A 17,835-nucleotide genomic window follows, 5' to 3' on the forward strand; every position below is an offset into this window, starting at 1 on the left:
CTCTTCTTACATCCTGCTTGACTCTCTGAATCGTTCGTCATGGGCCCCACCCCACCACACGCACCACCCGTGCCTCAAACCGTGCTGCTGCTGCAGCGATTGAAGCAGCGGCCAAGACGACAACAGGTGAGTGAGCTCTACTGAGCCCGATATATACACTCGAGGTGTTGATGACGGTATCGGTTCTGTTGCTAACACCAAAGCAGAACCAGATGACACTGCTACTGCCGCAACCAATGACAATGAAGAGGAAGAAGAGGGAGAGTGGCAAGACGAGGTGCAAGAGCCGCCGCCCCCGGACTCCCTCATCCGGACCGAGAACCAGCTGAGCTACTGGTCCGGCATCTCGGCCGACGTCAACGGCATGCTGGGCGGGTTCCCGAGTATCTCCACCGTCGACCTGAGGGGCTCGCGCGCCTTCCTCGTGAAGCTGGGCATCGGCAAGACCCAGGGGCTGCACAAGGTCGAGAGGACGCTGGAGGGCGGTGCTGGGTGAGTACTTTTTCTTTATTCTGACCTGTTCCGAGATTCTACTTTCTGTCTCGGCATCATACGCTTCTCTTCACCTTTATACCTGCCTGCCTATCTATCTCATTGCAAGCGGCGGTTCCTCTCCAGCTACTACTGCCCATACATCCCCGTCTCTCCTCTCTCAACTTGCCCCCTTAGTCACCCATCTACATGCCCAGATACTGTATCCATGCCCCCGAACCTGACCCAACATGAACTGACTGACAACTAACCCACCCCAACAGCATCGGCCGCATAACCAAAGGCCTCCTCATCGACATCTCCCAAACCGTAGACGTCGTGGAACCCATCGCCAAATTCACCGAAGAGCTCTCCCAAACCCCCGGGATCGGCCAAATCCACAACATGGGTCTCGAAGAATGGCCCCCTTCATCTCCCTCTACCACTACCACAACAGACGCTGATTCCCCTTCTTCCCCTTCCCATAAATACAACCTCATCTGGCTCCAATGGTGCCTAGGCCACCTAACCGACACCCAACTCGTCGCCTTCCTGCGCCGGTGCTGCGACGTCTTAGTCTCCTCTTCTGCCTCTTCCCCCGCGCCCGCCATCGTCGTCAAGGAGAACAACGCCACCAGCGCCACCGACCTCTTTGACGACCTCGACAGCAGCGTGACCCGGACCGACGAAAAGTACCGCGCCCTCTTCCGCAAGGCCGGCCTCCGCCTCGTCCGCACCGAGCTGCAGAACGGCCTGCCCAAGGGCCTGTACCCCGTGCGCATGTACGCCCTCAAGGTGTAGTTGGTGGTGGCGGTGGCGGTGGTTTGAGGCCTTTTATTAAGCCACCAAGAACGGTCTGGTGGTAAGTGATGACTATGATGGATGAGTGTGGACGACGTAAAATGGTTATATTTCGATCTCGTCACTGAACTAGAGAAAGCTAAGGAGATGGATGATGTGTGTCAGTTACCATCACGCTGTACATATTCACAAATGCCTTCAGGGGCTCAATCAAAAACACATACCCATTCACCAGCAATTTCGTCGATGCTCGTTACTTTAGTAAACGATCAATGTATATTTACGTGGATATATCTAATTTTATGTCTAGATTGGTGGTAAAGATCCAAGTGGAAATCATCAAGACCACTTACTCAGATTGCTGAGTAAAAGTACTCAAACTTAGGTTCTTTATAGTACAAGAGCTTCCTCCTGCTGCTGCTGCCCGTAACATCGCCCATGGCTGTGTGGTGGGTATCAATGCGCATGGTATCTGCCACACTGGGGGCTGTTGCTCAGCATAATTCCACTTTTGACACACCCTGTCTCCTTAAGAGTGTCCTTTCCTGTCGATATAATTCGTGATATTCTTTTCATTTCATAGCGCCTCGCCCACCATGGCGCCAATCGCACCACCAATTTCACCAAACACCACGCCTTTCAAGACGGTCTCCCCCATATTTTCGACCCAGTGACCCGTCTTCTGGAGGCGCTCTCGCCAGACGTGACGGTCCTTCTCGTCCAGCTCCTCCCAGCTCTTGGCCGGGCCGTGTGTCTCCTCTTCGTGGATTTCCACCTTCCACACCGGCAGGCCATGCACGTCGACGGCGCCGAGGTCATCGTGCCGAATGATGACCTTCTCGTGCGCCTCGGGCTTGACGTCGGTGAGGAGGTCCCCGAAGGTCTTGGAGCCCACGACGGGGCCTTTCTTCAGGGGAACGGTCCAGGAGGCAGGGAGCAAACGGTTCGTACCCAGAACGGGCTCACCGAATCCTTTGGCCTCGATTATCGCCAGCCCGACGCATACCAGGGTAGTGAACATGAGTAAAGTCCCGAACAGGAGCCACCATCCCTTACGATCGCGTACCGACTTCAGGGCCACAACGTAGCGGGCCTGCTCGGAGGCGGCCGTGTCGCCCGACATCGATTTGTTGATAAGCTTCTTCAACGGTATGTTGTGGACGACGGCTGTATTGGCCATAGAAACGCTCGCAAGCTTAATCGAGACATCTGATTCAGACTTGGAGCGCTTTGGCGCAGGTGGAGGAGTCGAGAATGAGAGACCAGTAATGCCTGCGGGGTGCGCAGACTTGACGGTATAGAAGGGGGCCAAATTGGCCAAAAGGTCGACATTGGAGATCGTCTTGTAATCCAAGGTAAGAAGGGATATCGACGAATCATGACCGGCCACGGCGACTACGAACTGCGAGTCTCCATGCGCTTCAGTGGGCGAAGCAGCAGGCGCTAGGTTCCGCACAGCCAGCCCGGTCGACGCAGTAACGGTCTTGGGCAATTTCTTGACTACAGCCAAGCGAGCACTCTCCTGGTCCGGCTTGGGTAAGCGGTAGCCATGGAGAATGACGCCCTTCCTGTTCGCATTGTTGACGACGGCGAAGACGAAGTCCGAGTTCAGGTAGCGGATTGAGCGAAAAGAGGGGCGGCTCGTGGGGCCGTCGTCGTGGGGGAGAGAGTATACGAGCTTAGGGTCGGAGACGCCGTCCGGGCTCACCTCCACGGTGAATATCTCATGCTTGTCGCAGTATGCGAGTTGATATGTATCGGTACCCGTCTGCACGACATCCAGGTCCATGGCTTCATCGGGGGTGTCCAGTGTTCCCCGGGGTTTCCACGCGGCGCCGTTAAGTGGCACATCGAACAGCACAATTTGCGATTGCTTGGACAGACCCGTCGCAAGTGCGCCCAGCTGAGGCAATCCGGTGTATGGCTGGGTCACTCGGAGGAGTCGCTGGTAGGTGTCTGGGTCCGTGGAGGAGAAGAGGGAGTGGCGACTGTTGTCGGCGATCTGTACACCGCTAGTCCCAGCCGCTTTTCCGTTGGAGGGGCTGATGCCCAACACTCGAAAATGTTGATTGTTGCCGCGCTTAACGTCGTCGGGACTCCCATTGACACCGGCATACACGACAGTCGACTTGGCTCGGCGGGGTCCGAAGGCAAGACTTGCTACGTTGTCTTCCTGGGCGCTCAATTCCAGCTCGGCGGTTTTTGTTATCTCGTTGGGCGTGCTGGACGCATCGAGGAGAGTCTGGGCAAATGGGGCGATTTCCCAATGGTCAGCGACGAGGAGGGGGAGAAAGAAGGAGTGGTCGCGACAATTTTGAAATTGTCGGGGATGGGATGACAACAGCCGTTGACTAGGTTTTTAATGCGACTCACGAGCTTGTTGGTAACGCCATTTCGTCCTGGGCCGCCACCACCGCCGACGAGAAGTTGGTCAGGATGATGCGGATCGAAGGCGCAGGCCCACAATGGATAGGAGAGGGTTATGGTTGTGCTGGGGATGGAATTGGCCATACTGGGCGTTTTGCGCGCTGGCGAAATATAATGATACAGTGGTAGGGAAGCGAGAGTGCGATGGGAAAGAGGGGGAATTGATTATGGGGTGGCTAATAATTGTACAGCATGGTTTAGGAGATAGGTAGAATAGAATACACAGGCCGGGGCTTCAATGTTGAGGGTGTCGGGATGGTCGTGAAGTGAAGTCTGTCTTGTTGCAGTCGTGTCGTGTCGTGCCAGGTTGGGTCAGCTTAAGCTGCAGCGGATTGATGACGATTGAGGGGCGTTTATGGCTGGATCATGGCTGCTGGCTCCTGCTGTAAGACAAAGAGTGCAGTGCAGACAAGGCCAGATTGCTGCTGCTGCTGCTGTAGCCTGTAGGCCCCCAAATAACCAAACTTTGTTAGTGCTGGTGGTACTCCGTAGCCTTGCGCCGTCTGGAAACCAGCAAATTGCTTTTCATTACGCAGCTGCGAACGGCCAATGGCTGCAGCAGAAAGCCCGTGCGCGGCTTCTAGAAGGTGTCAGCTGCAACTGCAGTGGTTCGTCCCTTTCTGCTTTCGGACGGCCTTAGGCATAGACACTACAAACGTGCTTGCTACAGTAGTCTCTTCTCAAAATCCGGGGTAAGTGCATTCCATGATATTGTTGTCAGGACTATCTCTCACGAGAGGAGTATCAATCCGTCAATGTGTGTGCGAAATCGGAGACACATCGTATATGTGCGTTCAATACAGCTTGCGAACCAAGTCCTTCACGTAGCCGCCTCTTTAATCCTTTTTCATCTAGAACCAATCACTTCAGTCCCAGAGATGCCATGGAAAATGCGTAGTTTGACTTTGGGCACCCTTGATATCAATTGGGGCATCACGGATGGCTGGCGAGTCGCTTCAAAACAAGCCATGATCAAGGCACATGTGAGGATGTCGCTGCCAGCTGTAAACGGGATCCTCCGACCGGTTCCGCCGACCAGTTCTGACCAATGGACGTGTTATTGGCCATATAATGATGGCTGATTGGGTTTAAACCATGCGCTCAAGGGGCGCAGCTACGTGATCACGACCTCCACGGCGCTGCCTAGACTACCCTTTTCATCTTCACCCCTTTCTCTTTCCCATTCTCGCAAGGCGTTGCTGGCAGTATAGCACTTCGAATCTTTGCCATGGGCCAAGAATCATCCCGGGCCAGGTCCAAGAAGACTATCAGTCTATCAAGTAGTCACACTTCTGTAGAAACCACCACTCCAGCCAATCGCAGTTCTCAGGCACCTATTGATCCGGCCAATCACCGTTTCAACCCTCCCTTACCATCCATTGACGGAGTTCACGGCTGTGACCGATGCAACCTGATAGTTTCGCTTGCGTACTGGCGTCAGCAGACCGACCCTGACAACCGCCATGACGGACGTGCCGATCTTGACGGTCAGCCCTACATCTTGCACCACACCAGGAAGGACCTCGAGAATGGAATCCGCAATAGATGCTGGTGGTGTTTGCGGATGGAGACCTCTCTCGCAACATTGGCCAAAGAGAGAAATGACGGCCGTGTCATCAAGGAGGCAGGTGACGGCCGCGGTGTGTTACTCCTCTTCCGGGTGATGATGGTAGCGAACGGCAGTTTCCACATCATCACGTGGAATCCTCGCTACGGATCCTTAGGAGACCAGTTCGCCTTGAAGATGCCGTTCTCCGTCGACTGGATCGCGGAGTCCTTGCGCGAAGGGCCGGAGAAGCTGGGGAGTTATACAGGAGGCCCCGCGACTTGGGATTATGTGAAAGACCGACTTGGGAACTGCGCAAACACCCACTCGGAATGTCAAGACTCCGATCCATGGGTCCCGACGAGGCTGCTCGAAGTGACGACGGAAGGCTCAGCAACCCGACTCCGCGTGGTTCTCACGGAGACGTGGACGGAGAAGAAACGATACGTCAGCCTGAGCCACCAATGGGGAAACAACCCAACAACTCTTACGTTGACCAAGACAACATACGACTTGTATCGAGACCGCATCCCCACGGACGAACTGCCGCGGAAATACACCGATGCCATCCAGGCTGCACAGCAGCTCGGGGTCCGATACCTATGGATCGATTCGTTGGTATGTGTTGGCCCCCTGAGACTGGCAATTCAAGTCCGTTCGTAGGTTAACAAAGTGTTTCCGCTCAGTGTATCATCCAAGATGACGAAAAGGATTGGGCAGCCGAGAGCGCCCAAATGCACCGAGTCTACCGACATGGCTTTTGCAATCTATCTGCAGCATCTTCCAGTTCAGCCAAGGAGGGCCTCTTCTACGATAGGGATGCTACATGGCTCAGGCCCCACGTGATCATCTTGGGCAACAGCAACATGCATCCTGCCGTGGTAACGCAGCCGGGAAGAGACACGGAATGGCATTCCCGCCTGGATAAAGAACCCCTATACAGCCGGGCCTGGGTCTGCCAAGAACGGCTTCTGTCCACCAGGAACGTCAGCTACGCGCGACACCTGGTGTACTTCGAGTGCGCCAAGGAGATGAGTTCGGAACTATCCAGAGACTCCAAAGGAGAACACGGCGCGCAAGCGACGAGCTTTCGCAGCCGAAGGAACACCTACGGCGAGCAGCCGCTCTCCCTGAGGACACTCGGGGAGCACCCGAGCCCCCACGACGCCTGGAAAACCATTGTGGAATACTACAGCGGCTGCGACTTGACGTATCCGACGGACAAGCTCGTCGCCATCTCGGGTGTGGCTCGAGTATTCCGCGAGCGCTTCCAGTCGTCACGGTATCTGGCAGGCCTGTGGTCTGATAACCTCCTCGAAGGCCTGGCTTGGCAGCGGTCGTCCGCATACCCGGAGCGCCCGAGAGGAGGAAGGTACGCGGATTATTTGGCCCCGTCATGGTCGTGGGTGTCGATGAATGCGCAGGTGGACTACAAGCAGTTCCGCTACGGGGGATACGAATACCAGCCCCTTGCCGATATCGAAGAAGTCAACACGGTGCCTTATGTTAGGACCGACCCTTTTGGTCGAGTCCGGAGCGGGAGTCTACGTTTACGTTGCTACGCAATACCTCTTCAACTAGACTACGATGAGTTCCGGATGAGGACAACCCTGACCGGACGGGAGTTTGAACTTCAAATGGCGCACGCCGCGGAGATATTTGTCCCAAAACAACATCTTTCTCTTGGCCGTGTAGACTGCAAGCTGGACGATAACAATAGAGACTCTAGGGACCACAAAGGAGTTCAAGTTGCCACGGGAGCAAGATATTACCTGGTGCCGCTATTAACCCAACTCAAGCCCGATGTTACAACACGCTTCCTCGTCTTGGAGCCGTTGACGCCAGCCTGGGGATTGTTCCGCCGGGTTGGCCTTTTGCATTTGAGCCCGAGGAGCAACCCAGTATTTTCAACACCCCGTGACAGGCACAGCGACGGCAAGAGCAACAGCGACGTGGGAAGTGATATACCATCAGTATGTCAAGAGGGCCTGACGCTGGGACTTCCGCTTGAGCACTGCCGCGTCCTGGCCCGCATGATCAGGGCTTCGGAGGAAGTGGAAGTGCCAGCACTGGAGAGGACAGCCGATGGGCGATGCCTCATCACCATTATCTAGACGTGCAAGGCTCCTCGTGGCGTGGTAAACGACTTGCACTGGTCGCTGAGAGTTCATAAAGATTCAGACATAGCCATCGCCTGTCGTTACTGGGCGCGATGGAGTTAAGCACGTTTCTAGGACTACAATAAGTGATAGGATCCAGTCTGTTCTATTATAAATAAGAAGTAGAGGCAAAGTCGGTATGAGTTGATATGTTCCAATATGGACAACTGCACCTGGCCTAGTACATGGAAAATGCTCACGACCAGATAAGAAGGGTTAAGACAACTTTGTTGATATGTGAGCAAAATTCCCTGACGAAGATCATGGGTGTGTCTATGTCTGTAGTAGTCTGTTCCCAGATTGTTCTTCGGTTTGCCAAGTAAGCAAGTACCGGCGTAGCAATGAGTTGGCAGCCAGTCGCTGCAAATCTATTCGGAATCCCCAGTCTCGCGCAAATCTAAGTTGGATAGACAAAACTCCCACATATTGAAGTGTTCCTCCTTCGCCAGCACGGGCGGCAGGCTCGCCGCTCTCTGCGAGTAATACCGTCAGGGGCCACCTAAGATACAGGAGGCATGTTCATGGATAGCAGCATGCTTCCGCGGTAACCCCCTAGTACACCAGCATGAATTAATCGACATATTTGCGCCTCGACTTTTCCCCTCTTTCGGCGTCCCTTCTATATGCAAATTTCATGCTACTTTTGACGGACGTATCAGAATATGCCCGGAGGGCCGAAACAAAAAGCTATTCCCATGCTACCGTCGCAACGATGATGCCATTAAGCCCCCTGCTTATCACATCATCCCTCCTGGGAAAATGCTGACAGGAGGTTTGTAGGGAAGAGGATCCCACGCCGGATGCCTTTCCGGCGAGCGCCTTGGCTAACGTATTCCTTGTATTAAGGGAGAAAGGTTCAATAGTATCTGAGCGCAATCTTTTAAAACCATGGGTATGGTTTCCCTATATATGACCAGTGTGAACTATGGATGGAAGGAACACAGTACTCCGTGCATAGCTGCATTATGAAACCAGCAGGAGGTTTCTTGGATGCCCAAGGTATCATTCAGTTTATGACCCAGTATATCCCAATTTATGCTTACCAGCATTACTGTCGTCATGTGCTTCCTTATGACGATCCGAGCATAAAGCACAATCCCAACTCGGACGATCTCTGAAGAACAATGCGCGGAGATATCCGCCGCGCTCGTACAATGTAGGTGGCACCGCCCCCCTTGATTTCCTTAGTAATAACCCGTGACATCTTGATCATGCAGCTCAGCGACGCCACGTGTTTTGGGAAGTTTTCGATATCGTTCTATGTGTTTGCTATTGTCTGGAAGACCCCGGGTAGGCAAACCCGGTAAGGTTAGGTTAAGTACGGTACTTTCTGCGGTGTGGTACGACTAGATCAGGCAGTACTCCGTAGCGAAGAAACGGAACCCCATCAGTACCATCCATCGACGCGGGTAAGTACAAAGAAGGAAGGAAGGAAGGAAGGAAGGAAGGAAGGAAGGAAGTGTGGGCAAGGCATGGCAAGGCAAGGGCAAGGGGGGGGATGCAACGACCATCCAAGGGAAAAAGCGTATCACCCCTTGCTTGCCTGTACACTGGACCATGGAGCATTCCGCCATGGAGACGGGGAGAGGGGACGAAAGAGAGATACGGTAAACTCCTGCCGATGCTACCGCACTTGACGAGGCGTGCGGATCTAGGGGAGAGAGCCACGCTGCTTGAAAGCATGATGATGGCAGGATAGCGCCATTTTGGAAACATTAGGCACATGTTCCCATCTGCAAAGGGCCATTCAGAGTCAGTCAGCAGGCAAACCTGGTTGCCATTCTTCTTTGCAGCTCCGCACCGGTACATATCTGGTCGCTGCACACTGTCCGTCTGCCTGTCCGCCTGCACGCAACAGGTCCAAGGTCGTCATACGATACGAACAAAGGAGGAAGGAACGAGAGGAGAGCCACCAAGGTGCCTCACCGGTCCTCTCTCCTCCTCCGCCGACCGTGCTCAGGCCTGCTGCCATTGGTCCGGAGTGCAGAAAGAAAAGCTATGATCGGGGTCTTTTGGGAACAGAAAGCGTGGCTATGGAGCCAGGAGGTGTGGTTCCAGAGTTTCGTCTGTTTTTTCTTTCTTTCTTTTTTTCGATCCAAGCTTCTGCTCTGCTTCTTTGCCCGGCCTGGCACGGTTCTGGAGGGGAAGAAAGACTGGGGGGGAGAAAGAGGAGCCAAAGCCGTCCGCCCACCCACGGGTCAATCATGGGTCAGGGTCCCTGCGCCAAGACCAGACATCGTCCCGACCACACGATCGCCTTTTCTGGAACCAACGAACGAACGAACTGCACGAACTGCTCGCCGCCGCCGCCGCCGCCGCAGCAGCAGCAGCAGCAGCAGAGCCCAATATTGTGCGCGGCGCCTGAGCTAGCAGGGTCCCCGGCGAAGACAGGCACAGGCAGCCAGGCTAGGGTATGCACTGCCGGGCTGCCGGTTATCTACGTTCCAGCACAGTACAACCAATCTTTGGCCTCGTGCAGTAGGCGCGTTTCAACCCATTAACTGGGTGGTTGGTTTCTTTGTTATTGTTTACTGTTGACAAGACGACATCGGCGAGCGGGCGCGTGTGGTGGCGTCCTGCAGATCGTGCGCGTCTTGCGTCTTCTGCTTGCTGTATTGCGAGCAGCAAGCAGTAGCCAGGCAAAGCCCGGGCAAATCATGAAGGGACCAACGAACGAGTGGGCGAGCGGCCGAGCAGACAAGCCCAGTGCTCCTGTCCTTTTTTCCTGGGGCTGGCTATCAAACCCATTACGTGACGACTGGGCATCACTAATGACTGTAACCAACCAGGCCCGGACGCCATGACCTCGTGGGGGGCACTCGCTTTTCTTGATCAAGGAGAACCCCCATGCTATGCCCCCCATGCTAGTAGTAGAACACCATAGAACGATCTGATACGTCGTCTCCAACCCCCGTCCCAGTTCCAACCATTCCAGGCTTTGTTGCAGGTTGATTCCCAGAAGAGCCATCTCGGCCTCCCATGCGAGCAAGCAAGCAAGCACTTTCTCGGAAAAGAAAACAAGACAAACGCGAAAAGATACAGATACAAGCGGAGAGAGTGTAGATACCTTGGTTAGACCAGCCGTTTGCGTGGTAGATGGTGTATATCAAGGATTTGCATAGATCAGCATGTCCCAACAAGAGATCGAGAATTTCAACAGTGATGATAGAGTCAAAAACAAAGTTCTTCAATACATACAAAAACAACTATATACAACGCCCAACTAGAAATTTGCAAACAGGCCCGGAAACACAAACAATTATAATATAACAGAAATTTGGTACGATCCTGTGATCTCGCAATCTGATATGTCCATAACCCCTTGTAAGGCAAACCTACGCCCGCCGAGTTTTGTTTTGAACGCAGACAAATCGACGATGATGTTGATGGTGATGTTGATGATGATGATGAAACGCCCCTTTTGTTTCCCTCGCTCGTCCGCCTCCCCAACCCCCAACTCCTACTCCCCCTCCCCCGTTTCCTGTGCCAAAAGGCATGTGTTGTTTAATGAGTCTGACTGACGCCCCAAAATGCCCTCACGTGTATCGAGAAACAATATGCAAGTCGGGGAGGATTTCTGCTGGTGTTGCAACTGAATCCATCCCCTCGATATTCCTCTTTTTCTCGTGACACCGAAGAGATCAGAGCAAGTTGTATAGCACGAACTTGCTTTTTGTCTCTTGGTGCCTCGCTTTTCTTTTTTCCCGACTTTCCTTCCTTTTTCTTGGTCTTACATCTCCCCCACGCTGAGCAATGACCCTCCCCCATTCCTTCGTCGGTTGCCCGACTATGCAATTCTTTTTGTTGTGTGAATAGATCCAAAAATGGACATAGACTTTCTGCTGTTTGTGTGATTACAAGTGGTAACTTGGGAAAATGGAAAAACAAGGGAAGTTGGTACATAGAATGTAGGCTGATATGTTGTATATATAGACGCAGTCTAAGCACCCTTCTGGTTGGGATCATGGGGGCCACCACCGCCCGGTCTGACAGCCCATCCAGATTCGTAGGGTTCGCGTTTGTATGGCGAGTAGCCCTGCTGGCTCTGCTGTGTCGTAGCCGAGCCGGGTTCCGAGGGAGGTCGGTGCTGTGCTTCGGACGACTGGTGGTCCATCCGCAGGGGCGGTAGCCTCGTAGTCGGTCGTAGTCCCGTGGGCGTTCCAGGCTGTGACAACGGAGCGCCAGCATAGCTCAGAGGGCTAGGAAGAGCGTGTGGTGGGCCTTGGGCTTGGTGATGTTGCGAAGGCGGTGGCACTGGTGCGAACTCGAGCCCGGAATCGGTTCGTCGCCGCCGCGAAGGCCTTTCGCCTGTGACAGGGTCTCCTGCACCGTATGCACCTGATGGAATAGGCGGCGGAGGGGGCACACCACCAACAGAGAGCGACTCCGCGTGCCTCCTCCTAGGCGGGCTCGGTTGTCTCTGGTGGTGGTAGCCGCTCGGCTCGCTCGTCGCCGTACTACCAGCTGGCCCACCGCTTTGCTGTGTCCGCCAGACGATATCGCGTAGACGGTTGCGCTCGATTTCGATCTCTTCGAGCTCCTGCAGTCGCTTCTGCATCTCAGCATTGTCCTGCTGTAGCTTCTGCAGGTTCATGACCTGCTGCTGCTCGCGCTCCTTCTTGCGCAACCGGAAACGGGCCGAAGCACCCGCGTTCCGCTGCCTCTTTTCGTCCGAGGCCCGCGAGGCCTGGTGCGTGTCGACGGGAATCGTGAAGACCTCGCCATTCACGGGCGCAATCCGGAATGCGAGCTGGCCCTCGGGCACCGGGATGGCTCGGGGTGAAGAGCCGCCACCATAACTGCTGTGGCTGCTGCTATATCGGTGTTCCCCTCCATGTGACGAACCAGGCGGCGGATACGCGCCAGGATGGTTGTATTGATACGTCCCAGGATACGGCGGTTGCGGGCCGTGGAACTGGTGCTGTTGCTGACGATTGTCTGAAGGAGACTGTAGCCCTGCTGCTGGCTGGGAGAGCGCTCGAGTGGTCGGGACGTTGTGCGGAGGGGGTTTCGCGGTGCAAGGGGATGGTGCTGATGTTGCGGAGGCGCTCCATGCGTGTAGTTCGATCGTTGGTCTGAGAAGCTATCGATCGAAACCTGCCTTCGCATCTCCAAACCTGCCGAGGATGGTGGCGGTGGCGGTGGCTGATGATGAAGCAGAGGCGCCGGTGAAGAAATCAAGGGCCGGTTTGGCGGTGGAGGGCCACGACCGCCACCCATGCTGAGTGCCCGAGGGGACTGCGGCGTCAGTATGCGACGGGTGGCAGCCCCCATTGATGGGAACGGGTGCATCGACGGTGAGGATGCAGGCGACTGCCTTCCTGTCGACAAGGACCTATGGTGAAGCATGCTCCCAAGAGTGGCCATGTTGCTGCTGTTCTCCGACTGCTGATGCTGCTGCTGCTGCTGCTGTGATTGCTGCTGTTGCTGTGGCGGTCCCGCTAGACCATATGGTCGAGGTGTGTAGAGTTGCGGTGTCGAAGGGTTGGAACCTTGTTGGCTGCTCACCGCTGGATTATACCTGCCGCCCAGCCTCTCGTCCTCTATAGACCGTGCGACTGCCGAAGTCGGTGTGCCCGGTCCTGGGGAACCTGATCGGGGTTCGGTTGCTGCTGGGTTCAGAATGTGGTGAACTCCCAAACTGCTCCTCTGTGGAGAATGATGCACCCGCTCGCCATTAGTCGTGGGGGTTCCGAGGCTGTGCCTGTGCCTGTGATACAGATGCTGGGTCTCGAGCGCGGCTGCTGCGTCTGATGCTGCCGCCGCTACCGCTGAGCTCTCAGCTCTGCGAGCCGCTTCTTCTAGATTCCGCGGCGAGACGGAGCAGACTCGTGATGCCGTGTTTGTTGCTGTGGGGGACTCCTGTGGTTGCTGTAGTTGGGGAACAGGCGAAGTAGAGCCAGACACAGGTCCCTTCTGCGACATCGGATCCTGGTCCCCGGCTCGACGGTGGTCCCGAGGACCAGACCATTGACCACGCTGCCGGTCGAACTCTTCTTCTCTGCCCTGGTAGTGGCTGCCGCTGATGTGGTCGGAACCTAGGGCATGAAACGCCGTTGCAGCGTTGGTGTTACCTAGGGCTCCTGCCGCCGCCGATTCAGGATAGCTGCCCTCCGTTGGGCTCGGATAGGCAGATGTCACACTTCGGATGGTCAAGCGCCCCGAGTGGGCGGAGGAATGGAAAGGTTGACGAAAGCCTTCGGTGACCGCCACGGCGAAGACTTGTCGTGAGCAGTGGGAGATGGGAGTGTGTGCCGGCCGGGTTGATCGTGGCGAGGCGTGTGTGAGATCGCAACAGGGTCGTATTGCGTAACGGGAACCACTTCCAAAAATCCACGTCTGACGTAAAGCTCTATTTTCAGGGTTTTCGAATGCGGTGACACCTGAATCACTATGTAGTTGGCTCTTTGGGAGAAGTTACCACCTTGGTTATGTGTCAAGGGTGCCCCAAATCCAATATAATTCGATGGTTCGGTGCAGGTCTAACACGAGTGTGATATCGGTATGCTGCCGCAGTGATATATTACCGATGATGACAAAGAGGTGTGCAGTCGAATGGGGAGGGGCGGTCTCTCTTTGGGATGTGAAGTGAAATGCAATGGCTGGTCTGGTCTGTCTTGTCGGATGGAGATAGATAGCAACTCCCAAGCAACCAAGGTCCCCAGAGGTGCGTGCCTTATGAAAGAGTGCCCAACCGGGGTAGTAGCTGCTTCCAGGAAAGCCTAGTTTCTGTTGTGACCTGTGGAATTAGATGCAGGAAAGCGGACCAGTGATAGCCGTGATGAACACCCTGGGCGCATTGAATGGCTACCGAGCACCTTAGCCCGCTACGAGATCAGCCCGCCCTGGGCAGGGCAACCCGGGGGTGTCTAACAGCAAAGTTGAACTGTGTGTGGCCCAAGATTGGCGACGGCGTGGATAATACCCTCAGCCCCAACGCCTTGAGGGTAAGCAAGATGGTCGAGAAAGGGACCAACGGCCAGAGGGTTGAAGCAATAAGACGGAAAAGCTGGGTATGGTTCGTGCGATTCGACACGAGGGCCGCGAGATCCAAATTTCCACTAATACGCTTTGCAGATTTCAGTAAGAGGGAACGATTGCTTTCCAGTAAGAGAGCAGCATGCTGGTGGAAGGTATCCCGATCACGCACTTTGCTTGCCGGATTCCATGACGGGCAGAAGCGAGCCCGCGTTCTCCTCTCGGGGTATTTCTCATTGCAGTATTGATTCTGGTCCTTGGCAGGGAAGGGTCGTCCACCGGTTAACCTAGCTTCTGTAGCTAAGCTAAGCTAGCAAGCAGGTCGTGGGAATCAGCATCCAGTTGCCCGCGGTCCCTTTCTTTCCCATCGATTTCCTAAACTTGTTCCAGAAACTGGGTGGAGCTTGCATGGGGAGGGGGGCTATAATGGAGAGGCAAGAAGAAACGAACAACACTAGCTTATTGAGACCGAGGCCGGGGTGCATCAAGCTTCAGGGGCCCCCTGTAAAGCTGCTTGTATCGATGCTCGGACGTTGACAGGGCTTGGACGTCGTCTTCTTTTCTTCTTTCTTTCTTTCCTTCCTCCAAGTACAGGGCCTTGTACCCGAAGTACCGCATCTTGCTGCGAATGCTCTTGCAGATATATTATCTGGGCATAAACATGAATGACATGGCCATCTCATATGAACCGATGACGTGCCTTGCGGATTTCACGCCTCGATGCTGCTCAACTAATTATGTATGCGTTTGCAGAGAGCAAGGAGAGCCAATCAATCGCGGCAATGCTATGGGGGAACACCCATCACTCGCATTGTGGCACTCGCCAGTCGGATGCATTCAACGACGTGTCAGTATCATTGCTTACGTCGACGGGACAGGCTGTTGCTGTCCGTACAGTATGCGCAAGTGACCCCGAGTCTTGTCATCATGCGTGCCGAAGACCGCCACTCTGACACTGTCGACCTAGACCCTACATGAGAGGTGTCCGCCCTACAGTGGCCACCGACATGTGTATGTAGATCTCAGCTTTGACCTCGACAAGCGCAGCCCGCACAGAGGAGTTCTGCCGGTGACGATGTCAGAGGTGCATTGATCATGGAAGTAAAAAAGCCCACTAGTGGAAGTGACAGTGCTACATGTATGAAGTGGGAGCGGAAGGGACTTCCGTGTGCCGGAGGCAGAGTCCTGAGAGGGGTGGCTTATTTGAGGCATGGCGATGCTCCGTACCCGTGGAATTGATCTTGGCTCCCATTGTCGATGCCAGAACGCGGCAGGCGAAGGAGGGATCTCCATGCGAGAAAAGCGGCTCGGCGACTGCACCAAAGGGCCTTCCCGGCGACAGGTTGTTTCAACGCGCGCTTCTGCGGCAAGAGAAGGGAGGCGCAAACACAACGGGTATCCTGTAGATACAGGTCAACAGTGCCTCACCCAGCATCTGACGCTGCGCTGGGGAACCCACCTGGGATGTCAATATATTGAAGACAATAACGATGGTGATAGATGCCGAACCCGACTTCACCGCACATGTTCCTTGGTCACCTTGTACTGAGTCGAGCCGTGGCCCGGCCATCCAACACACACCGTTGGGCGGCTACGCAGGAAGCAAGCTCCTTACCGCTTCTGGTCACATCTTCCAAAGTCCACTCCGTGCTTGGTAAATGGCAGGTACATGCAAGTGTACGTCGATTGCAGGCATGTAGGATGGATGTAAGGTCCAGAGAGGTGTGATCAATGGGGGAGATCAGTGGGCAATTGGGCTCCAAAGTCAAAAAGGCAGGCTAGCTAATGCACGGCGCAGAATCCTACTTGGCTGCTGGCTGCAGTACATACATACAGCTACGGCTACAGCATACAGTGCAGCACGCCTACATCAACATAAGCACCGCACTTCTGCACCTTCTGCACCTCCTGCACCTCCTGCACCTCCTGCAGCGCACCTCCTGCGCCAGAAGCTGCACCTGTTGCACCCTACTGCACCTGCATCCCATATTTTCTCAGTTGACAACGTGGACCTAATGAGCACCAGTCTTGTGGTCCCCTTCGCTGGAGCTGCATCGCTACAATACTGGGTCACTTGACTCAATAACAGCAAGCGAAAACCCATCTCCGCGATGGCAGCTAAGGTTTATTAGGATACAGTAGTCGGAAACATGTGGGATTGATGGGGCCCGGGCAGTTAAAAACGTGTGGCCGGCGACAGCTGGGGTGGAGAGGCCCGGATGATAACATTCAATGAACCCTCCAGAACGCTATTGCGCCATGTACTTGTGCCTGGGTCTAACCAAAGGAACCATAGGAACCATAGGATCCAAGGGTTTTAGCGCCTTTCCAGCGCGAGCGACTGGCGAAAAAAAAAAAAACGTTTCTGCTCAGCGGTGCCGGGGAAGCGGAACGTCGTCACTAAAGGCCCTCTCCCATGTTTCGACGTCACTCCTCTTGTCCCCCATTCAAGCCAACCACCAACTCGCAGGTGCCCTTTCATCCCACTTGGATTGGACATGGACGGGCAAAGGAGGTCTGAGGTGTGGTTTTGACGTGGTCCGGTACAGCCTCTCTCATAAATGACTGGTCAGCAAGGCCGGTGTCGTGGCATGGGAAAGGAACAAGTGGCCAGCCAGTTCATCTTGGTTCCCTGTCTGGTGGCTGTCAACGAAACGAGATGCGTCCCGGAGACCCCCCTGCAACAAGCAATTAAGAGCGACCAACCGCAACCCCTGGATTGATTGCGTCCAATGTGCGCAATAGGGAACCAAGAAGCTGCAGCCAATTCGTGCCAGTGGCAGGGCTCTCGCGATAATGTTCTGTTGGCTTAGAGCACCAGCCAGACAAGAGGCGACGAAGGTACTCCAAAATTGGGCGTGATACCATACCATACCATACCATACCATGCCTAGCAGGCTAGCAGGCTAGGCGCCTGGCCCTCATCCAAAAGTGTCCCGAGCGGTCGGGTGGGACCATCTGCTGTTCCCAGAACTCTGGAAAGCCCTATCCATGTAAGCACTATAATGTAGGTGGTGCACATCTCGCTACAGGGTTCCCTGGCTCACAACTTGCGATGATGTGCATCCCATTCCACATTCCAGCCCAATACGCAATCAGCAATAGTACCCCCATCTTCGAGAACATTGCTGGCAGGCACTGGAAAGATTCTGCTGGCTGACACGGCGCTCTACCCAGTCTCTACCCAGTCTCTACCCACCCGGCGAGCAAATTAAATGCGAAAGTCATGCTATTGCTGTCACTGCTGATCTGATGGCTGCATTCAAGCCACCCCATCGTTTGGACTGCAGCTATCCAATCCATGCCGCTCCCCCGATCACCGACTTCTTCCAGCATGTCGGTGAATGGGTGGGGGAAGGCCAGAAGGGGGGGGCCGCCGAAACGTACAGGTATCCATCCCCGAGGTGCCCATTCTGAACTGGAGCTCCCTAATGTAGATTCAATCTCACCTGA

At 54.8% G+C, this 17,835-nt stretch overlaps 5 protein-coding genes across 5 annotated transcripts; 3 read left to right on the forward strand and 2 right to left on the reverse strand.

Moving 5' to 3' along the window:
- Positions 1-39: 39 nt before the first annotated feature.
- PG986_014805 (uncharacterized protein) lies at positions 40-1,272 on the forward strand (the record flags this gene model as incomplete). Its single annotated transcript, XM_066851027.1, has 3 exons — positions 40-130; positions 207-492; positions 756-1,272. 3 exons carry the CDS (start codon positions 40-42, stop codon positions 1,270-1,272), a joined length of 894 nt encoding a protein of 297 aa, XP_066693265.1.
- A 577-nt stretch (positions 1,273-1,849) lies between these two features.
- PG986_014806 (uncharacterized protein) lies at positions 1,850-3,783 on the reverse strand (the record flags this gene model as incomplete). The annotated part of the gene is made up of 2 exons (XM_066851028.1): positions 1,850-3,514; positions 3,646-3,783. 2 exons carry the CDS (start codon positions 3,781-3,783, stop codon positions 1,850-1,852), a joined length of 1,803 nt encoding a protein of 600 aa, XP_066693266.1.
- Positions 3,784-5,263: 1,480 nt separating this feature from the next.
- On the forward strand, positions 5,264-7,359 carry PG986_014807 (HET-domain-containing protein; the record flags this gene model as incomplete). Its single annotated transcript, XM_066851029.1, has 2 exons — positions 5,264-5,863; positions 5,932-7,359. The coding sequence occupies 2 exons, from the start codon at positions 5,264-5,266 to the stop codon at positions 7,357-7,359; spliced, it is 2,028 nt and encodes a 675-aa protein (XP_066693267.1).
- Positions 7,360-11,344: 3,985 nt separating this feature from the next.
- PG986_014808 (uncharacterized protein) lies at positions 11,345-14,573 on the reverse strand (the record flags this gene model as incomplete). Its single annotated transcript, XM_066851030.1, has 3 exons — positions 11,345-12,234; positions 12,288-13,787; positions 14,555-14,573. The coding sequence occupies 3 exons, from the start codon at positions 14,571-14,573 to the stop codon at positions 11,345-11,347; spliced, it is 2,409 nt and encodes an 802-aa protein (XP_066693268.1).
- Positions 14,574-15,872: 1,299 nt separating this feature from the next.
- On the forward strand, positions 15,873-16,460 carry PG986_014809 (uncharacterized protein; the record flags this gene model as incomplete). The annotated part of the gene is made up of 2 exons (XM_066851031.1): positions 15,873-16,036; positions 16,238-16,460. The coding sequence occupies 2 exons, from the start codon at positions 15,873-15,875 to the stop codon at positions 16,458-16,460; spliced, it is 387 nt and encodes a 128-aa protein (XP_066693269.1).
- Positions 16,461-17,835: the final 1,375 nt, after the last annotated feature.

Source organism: Apiospora aurea (genome assembly GCF_038362705.1).
Source record: "Apiospora aurea strain CBS 24483 chromosome Unknown utg000010l_segment0_segment0, whole genome shotgun sequence".
Taxonomy (NCBI): Eukaryota; Fungi; Ascomycota; class Sordariomycetes; order Amphisphaeriales; family Apiosporaceae; genus Apiospora; species Apiospora aurea.